This window comes from Halyomorpha halys, unplaced genomic scaffold (genome assembly GCF_000696795.3).
Source record: "Halyomorpha halys isolate HHAL.00 unplaced genomic scaffold, Hhal_1.1 Scaffold178.1, whole genome shotgun sequence".
Lineage (NCBI taxonomy): Eukaryota > Metazoa > Arthropoda > Insecta > Hemiptera > Pentatomidae > Halyomorpha > Halyomorpha halys.
The window spans coordinates 1331706-1340591 of NW_027105168.1; the positions used below are offsets into that span (position 1 = coordinate 1331706).

Here is an 8886-nt window from a genome sequence, read left to right on the forward strand (position 1 = left end):
TATGCAAGCAATGTTACTGAGTCGAGGGTGAATATAGTATTGGATTTAACCTAATCTTAATCTGGGACTGTATTGTAATCTAAAAATAAATTATTACTGGTTCTTTTTCAGTATCAGAACAAACCAGGCATAGGTTAATATTATTCAGGTTATAAATTTAAGCAAACCTTAGCATGAAACCAGCATTTAATCTGAGACTGACAGTTAGGTTAGGTTTAATCCAAAACTAACCCTAATCCCTTAAATAATAAACAAAGTCCAATATCATGGCATATTATTTTACCAAGAATAAATATATTTAACAGTATTTTTGTTACATAGTAGTTAATCATTTTTTATAAATGATTAATCTAAGGAAATTATGTATGGATAGAATAATAAATCATTTAAAAATACCTTGCTCTACAATGATAACTAATGATATATTAATATAAATATTACCTTGGCTACGATTTATACCTATTTTATAAAAGCCAAATCATGTTAATAAAGATAAAATTCCATTATATGTTTCTTTGCTTATATTTGGAAAGATGTAAAATGCTGAAGCATAAATTATTCTAATTTTTCTGACTTTGACATATCAAGCAGATTTTCATGAGGCCTGAGATAACTGAAAATTAGATCTGGAACATTCAATGCTGTCCAAGTTTGAGATCATTTTTTTATGCTAAGTAATAATTTTTTTTCTTCTATTAAAACTCAAAATGGTATTCTGCCTGTTATGTGATTTATATTCACAATAGCTTGAAGGAAATTAAGTGTTAAAAAAATTTAAAATTATGTTCTAATCAACAATGCAAGCATGTATGTATTCACAAAAAATAAGAAATATTTTAATTTTAATGCTATGAGAGAAGTTATTGTTATGTTAAGATTAATAAGGCAAGGTTATTACACATGAAGGCTGGAGGGGGTATGCGTGAACTCATTTTATTGACTATAGGTTTCACGACGAAGACCACGCCAACCTCCTCAACTCGATGTGGCTTATTGCAATTACCTTCCTCAGCGTTGGGTTTGGGGATATCGTCCCTAACACTTACTGCGGGAGGGGAATCGCTGTTAGCACTGGCATCATGGTAAGCTCTATCAAGGCCTGCTAAGTACAACATTGTATATAACGCATTGTATTGTTAAAAATACAATTCAATTGTATTTTTTGTAAAGCATATTTTTCTAGAAATAATAAACCTACATATCATATTTCTTATCCATCTTTGTCTACTGATAGTGAATGCAAAAGTTCTTATAAACAATTTACATTTGTGATGTATATTTTTGAGAATTCCAAAAAGGCATTATTTAGGATATTTCTTCCAACACAAACACAAGACCAAGTAAGGATAATCAAGCCCTACTTTTCACCTAAACCTCACCATCTATTTTATCAATAATTTATTGTCATAAAAAAAATAATGTTTTAGTTTTAAGATATTAGTATTTTATATTTTAATTGTTTAATTAGTCAGTATTATATTTTTAGAGTATCATTTTCATGGAGGGGATAAGTATCGTTATCCTACAAGTGACTTTCATCTGAAATATTATTGTTGCTTAGTCGAACTATGATATATTTTTATCCATATTAATAATATATTCTTTACTTTTCAGTTCTAAGCTTATAATATTATTAGTGAACATAGGTTTGTACAATTATCAGATAATTTTATTGGCACATAAGAGATGGCTGAAATCTCTCCCTATCTACATAAAACATTAATGGTTCTGTAACTTGTGAATACTTGATATTTTGGAATAATTCAACAGTATATGAATATGCTATAACCAATAAATATTCTCAATTACCGAGATTACAAAGCGTCAACCATACTTCTCTTTAAAACAGCGTTTATGACATTACTAATAATATCTACAATGATTTAAGAGGAGTTAATTTGGTATCATTATTATAAAGGTATTTATTTTCATTTCTATTTTATGAATGTGCATGAGTACAATAAATACGAATTACTACATAGCCATACAAATTAGCTATTTTATGGTTTCACTATTAACAAGGAAAAGTAAATAAATTGTGAATGCTAAATCAATTTTGTATTGCTAAACATCATTCAGGATATAGCATTAGGTAACATGTGATTGTGATGTTTCATAATAAAAATTAGTTTTATTATTTTTACTTACTGATTTGTTTTTTTATTTATTTTATTATTTTTTTTTTTTGCTGGCAAATTATAACTAACTCAACCCTATTAGTGCTATACTTGGTTATTAGAGTATGTTTAATTCAAATTTTACAGTAATCTTTAATTTAATTATGATTTATGTAATATCAATGTTTATTTTTATTGTTTTTGTCAAGTTTTTATACATTTGAGACTACAGTCCTTGTAGTGCATAATCTAACACCAAAACACCTAATGTTCTGGCTTATAAAAGTAAATTTTAGGCTGTTACTTCCACAAAAAAGGATAAGGAAATCAATTTTTTTTTTAACTTAAAATACTCTAAATCTAATTTTAAGTACTATTGTTGAAATGAATTGGAGAAGTATTAAAGCATAGAGTATGGATTCCAAATGTTTCATTTTAATTACTTTTTCCGTTATTACAACAAATCTACATTCCATTTTTCACAGGTATGTATATTAACTATATATTTTTCTTTTGTTATAAGTTGAAATTAATGCAGTGAAACTTCTATTTTTTATTGTATTTTTAACATCTGTTCTGTGGAGACTCTTAGACTTACAGAACATAGACAGGTATTCAGCTGAGTATTTCATCCATTTGATCTCTCTATAAAAGAAAGCAGAAAGGAAACATGTCTCATTTTTTGAGAACTCCTTCTTTTTATTATAATTTATTCTGCCGTTCAACTGTGGTATTGTTATGGCATTTTCGAGGAAGTTATGTTAAATTAGATGGTTCTGACTCCAATTTTAGATATGAGGTACTCTATACTAGAAGGCCTCGACAAAGCCTGTTAGTGCAGATTAGGTAGCTCTGGCCAGAAGATGAATTGACAGGATAAGTCGTACAGGAATTAGCAGTAAACCCTCGAAGGATGGGAACTTCACTACCTAGGGAACGAGTCTAGCTGTCATAAAGGGGTGACAAGTCCTATGGGAACTAGCCATAGGTCAATGCAGGAAGAAAACTTCACTCTGCAGAGGTCTAGCCTACAGTCAGGAAGGGGGGTTGTAAGTCGATTCCTACAGGAACTAGTTGTAGGTCCTAACAAAAGGAATAAAAGGTGTTGGATAGAGAAGATATCCAGAGAACACATATACATCTAGCACTAGAATGCACTGATCCACTTTGAATATTATTACTCACTGTTTTCTCAGGAGGAGAATTATACTTAGTCGATTCTCTGGGTTATTAAACGCCTTCGATAGATGCTATGTGAAGACATTTGCTTCCAGTGCAGAGTAGGTAGGGCTCTAAGTTGGTATAGTATAGAGGTGTTGCTACAGTATATTGCCAACAAAAATGTTTTCCTAAGAATTGGGTGATTTCCTTGTTAACAAGAAGCCTATTTCAACCTTTGTTTGTACTTTCATTTTATTATCACTCTTGTAGTAGCTCCTCCGTAATCATGAAGATTCATCCATTTATTGTTACCCCTGTCCATTTATTGTTACTTTCGATATTCTCAATATGTAGCCAATTGATTAATTTACTGTTGGTTAAGATGTACTACTTCTTCATCAAAAATTGTACACAAGATACTGCATAATACTAAAGGTACAGGTGTTTATATTATTTTAATTTTTTCATTAGTCAGGTAATAATTTTTGAGTGTAAAATTACTAAATATATTAATATTTTACTAGTAATACTCTAATTATGACTCATATTATATTGAATATATAACTATATATATAATTTACTGCTGTTATTTTTATAAGTGTTTTAATGGTGTTATTTAATTCTTTTATTTCTACTTTCCTGCATTATTGCTAATTTCCTAACTCCATATTAATCTTATATTTATTTTTTAGGCCACCAATCACTGCATATACAATATTAAACACATTAATTATATTTATAAATGTATGGTATGTATGCAATTACATAAAAATAAAAAATAAAAAAAGCCGGAAAAATATGCTTTACAGAAAATTAGTCAAAGATGCATTTTTCAAATTTATAATTTAATTTGTTGTCAAAAATTTTGTTTTCATCTCAATACTTGACTTTCTTTTTTCTTTTTTATAGAAATCTTAATTATTCAATACATTTAATTGAAGATCTCATTTTCTCACCTAAATACACAATATTATTTTTCTTGATTGTATAATTAGCTTAAAATTTCAAATTTTTAATGTTTGGTAAGATGATGGCTTATTATTTAATCATTTGACTTGTATTGCTGAATCCATTTAATTTTAGTGGGCTCTAGTTTATCAAGTATGTTAAAATAGAATTTAATATTTCGTAGGATCCTTTTATTTATTTATGTTTTCTATCATTGCCATTTTGGTACCTTTTTTAATACCTGGATTGTTGGAAATGAGAATTCAAATTCTCTTCAAAAGTTCCTTTCTGCAAAATGCTCTGGTGAGCTCCTGAGGTTGGCTGGTAAGAAGGTTAATACAACAATGACTTCACCAGATTAATTACCAGCCTTCGTGATCTGGTAAATAGATGACACATTTTCTTAAATAGTACACCATATGAAGCATAAGGCAATAACCAGGAACTGCATCCCTTGAAACAAAGATTCTTCTGGTTCTGAGAAAAACACATTTTCTTCTACCAGAGGCACCAGTGGATTTTGGCAATCCTGAGTCTTGACTTACAGATCCTGATTAAAACATAGTTTCTTTCAAGCTCAGGAACTGCCTGATTCTTTAAGAAGCGTTCTGAATTAGCCTTCAGGAAATAAGATGGGTCTGAGAAATGGCATTGTTGCCAACTTTCGCTCCGCAACCTATCTCACAATTCACTGATGAAAGTTTAGGAATTCTTTATCTATTGTTTCACAGTTCATAAAATAAAATAAATTTGCCTTGAACTAATTAATAATAATAGTCCAGCTGTAAGAAAAATAGAACTATTTAAAAAGAGTTGAATTGAGACGTAAACTTTCCTGAAATGAATTAATAAGTTATACAGTTATATGAATTAATAAGATTCCCAAAATATTGTGTAATAATAATAACAATAATATTATTGTTTATTATAATACTCTTAATGAAAATAGCATACATAATGTTTCCTAATTATTATTCTAAAAGTTTGCTCAAATAGGACTATTTTACTTCTCAAAATATTTAGTTCAGGAATATCAATAATTACTACCCTTTTAGATTTCTACTTTTATGTTCCATTTTCTACAACATTTTGGTCCTTTAATGGTTGTCATTTTCAAGTTGCTACATCTGAAAATGTGTTAATATATTATCTAATTATCTTTTTATTATTTAATCTATTGAAAATCTACCTTAATACTATTACATTATCATCCACTAAATATGAATGATTATGATAATTATGATTATTATAATTACCAGCAAGAGAATGGTCAGGAAATGGGGAGAAAGCTATCAGTCATCTTGAAATAAATATTAATTGTACAAAATTTCATTCCTTCCACTTGATATGTAACTTCCATGTAAAAATTTTACATCAATGATTTTAAGTACTTCATCTATTGCTATGTTTGTAAATAACTTTAAAATCAAAACTTTCAATACTATATTCCTATTTATCTTCCAATATTAGACTATTTAATGTATCTGATTAAATATCTCGACTTCTTTAAAATTTATAACATCTAATTCAAAAATTTGGACAATCAGTCGGACCTTTTATATTGGTTATAATCAGTCTTAACTCTTTGTCTTCTTTATTTGGTTTTATCAGAAGATGCATTCTTGGATCTGTAACTAAGAGGACAGAGAGTGGAAACAGTTAATATATTAACTTCACATAGGAAACTAAAAGTAAATTCATTTTGTTTTTGGATAATTAATAAGTGATAGAGAGAGATAACGTGTTACTAATAAACGTTTGTTAATAATGGAATAATATTAGAATTTTAACATAATTATAAAAGAAAAAACATTTTAAAAAGTTAGACAGAATTCTTTTTATATGGTAAATGATTTAATATCATAAAATTATGAAAATTAGCCTGTTCAAAATGAAATCATTATTTGTTAAATATTGATTGGTATAAGATATTGATATTGGAAATATTGTCAGGCGTAAGCCACCACAACACCACCTTCATTGGACCCTGCACATCACCTTAAAATGCCACAAGGCGATCCAAGGAATTACAAACTACGAGGTATACATACATACATGTTTGTATTCAATAACCTATTTCGTCATGGAGGTACAAAGAAAAATAAAAAAGAAAAAATGTAATGCAGATTTTCAATAGATATTTAGTATGTAGTTTGATATTCCATCTTTAGCACTGAGCTGAATGGGAAAACTTTGCCGATTGTCGATTTAATGGCTCAAGATGCAAGTGTGGCCATTGCTATGTTGGATCTAAGTGTGGCAAAAATGCCCACCTGTCTTATTTTGTGATGTCTACTATAAATAACTTCATCCATAACAGCGCCATTTTTAAATTGTTCTAAAAAATGAACTGTAAACACAACAGAAGAGTAACAAAAAATAATACAGCATATATCAGAAGGTAAACTGAGCCAATGGCAAGAGACTATAAGATATCCTAGGACCAGAAGTCAAGAAATATCTTGTGATATCACATTTCAAAAGCTATTTCTATTTATTAAGTTCTCTTTTATATAATTTTTTTTTTTACATTTATAACTTATCATATTCATATCCTTTATAGAATAATATTTATAATTATTTTTAGCATTATGTTTTACAAATATTGTATCGCTATTAAAAGTATGATAACTGGCGTTCAGTACAGATCAGCAATTTATTTTTTACTTTTTAATAACATTAACAAAAGTAATTTCACTTTGAAATCATTGTTTTCAATCTTACATTATATATTTTATATCTTATATTATACTTACATTATATATTTTTGAAGGGAGCTGGTTGTACAGCACTCTTGGTTGCAGTAGTATCGAGGAAAATGGAACTAACAAGAGCAGAAAAACATGTACATAACTTTATGATGGATACTCAGCTAACCAAAAGGGTATAAATATATTTGTCTTAGTATTTTTTCTGTTAAAAAAATCTATTACCAATTTTATTATAATATTTGTTATTCTATCTTGAGATTTGTTGATTTAATTAATTTATATAACATAATGTGTCTTTCAGTTAAAGAATGCTGCTGCAAATGTGCTACGTGAGACTTGGCTAATTTATAAACATACACGTCTAGTGAAAAGAGTAAATGCTGGTCGAGTTCGAACACATCAACGAAAGTTCCTCTTGGCTATATATGCGTAAGTGTATTTATATAATTAATGTCAATATTTTTTTTTTTTCAGATTCCTAAACATTATAAATTCTTTAAGTGCAGTTGACTACTTAAAATAAAAGTCATATTTTACATCTCCAATCTACGTGTAGCCCAATTTTTTTTTATCTGGATAATCTTAGTCTTTTCTCATGTGCGCCTTATCATTTTTTGAACATATATCTGTTGCCACCATGAGGAGAGTAAGAAATTATTAGGCTCTAATTAGTTTATATTTAGTTCTCATCTTGTTGATAAATCAATTTTAGATTTATAAGAGGTTTTCATTAATAAAATGAATATTATTATTTTTCAAATCTATGATGGTTGTCTGCCTCTTAAATGATTATGAAAAATAGATATTTTGTAGATTTTACTTTTTACTTACAAAAATTATGTGTTCAGTTTAAGAAAAGTGAAAATGGATCAGCGAAAACTAATGGATAATGCCAATACGATCACAGATATGGCTAAGGTAATTTTTCTTTCATTTTTTATATTTATTTATGATAAAAAAAACTTCATTCAAATTTGTAATGAATCGCATGATCTGAATTTTATGCAAGTTAAGTTACATAACTAAAGTTGGGCTTTACTATTTAACATTTACAAGAGTATTTCTGGAAAAATTGAAAATTGTTTTTCATTTTATTTTATTAGAAATTAGTCATCTTCTGATTTTATATGATGATGTTTTTATTTTATCTATTTTATTTTTATTTTTTTTATTTTAAATTTTATGTTAATTATTGTTGTTTTTTGTGAGGTTGAATTTTCTTCTTGAACATCAATGATGGGTCAGTATTTTTTTAAACTACATTTTGGGATTGATGGGGATTCCAACTGTCTTCATATTTCTGTAATTTATTTCCCCAAATACCAGTTGAAGTGTCAATACTTTCAGGAAAGATCTTCACAGATGTGGTTCTACAACTTTACTGTCAATACAGTCCAGATAAATCACTTGCGAGTTGATAACACTTTCATTCAGCATTGGAAAGAATTTAATCAGTAGCCACAGCTTGATGTCTTGGCGCATGGTAAAATTTGCCTTCAGTGTCAAGATTTTATTTTGCTGTATCTCTAGAATATGATAATCATTGGTTTTTTGTGATCTCTAGAAACACATTCTTGATTCCTATGGGAAAGCTCATATGGCAAACTAAGAGATCCAAATAATACTAACAGCTTTCCACGAAGCTTGCAAATGAACTAAATAGATTGGCTCCGAACATCTGACAAAGATAAGAACCTATTAGAAGAAACAGACTTTTACCCCTCCTAGAAGGAAATAATAAAAGCTTAAGATATGCCTTTGAGGCCAGTTGTGCCCGATGGAAGGGTTAAATCATACAGATGCTTACTAAAATTATAGTGACCTATGTTATGTAGGATTCTGTTAAATGGTTTCCATATTTAACAGCAAAGGATTCTTGTTGCAGCTATTGCTAGGATTTCTTAAACCCACCTGAGAATAAAGTTTTGCCCTTGTATTCTGCTAAAATT

The 8886-nt window shown here is 28.6% G+C and overlaps 1 protein-coding gene across 10 annotated transcripts in view; it reads left to right on the forward strand.

Moving 5' to 3' along the window:
* LOC106679133 (small conductance calcium-activated potassium channel) overlaps positions 1 to 7855 on the forward strand; it is a gene marked incomplete at its 3' end in the record, with an annotated part of 993499 nt that extends 985644 nt beyond the window's left edge. For 7 of the 10 annotated variants that reach the window (XM_067049025.1, XM_067049035.1, XM_067049043.1 and 4 more), the window contains 4 exon segments: positions 947 to 1082; positions 7000 to 7110; positions 7239 to 7366; positions 7786 to 7855. In XM_067049025.1, coding sequence (XP_066905126.1) covers positions 947 to 1082; positions 7000 to 7110; positions 7239 to 7366; positions 7786 to 7855 — 445 coding nt within the window. 10 annotated transcript variants of the gene reach the window in all.
* Positions 7856 to 8886: the final 1031 nt, after the last annotated feature.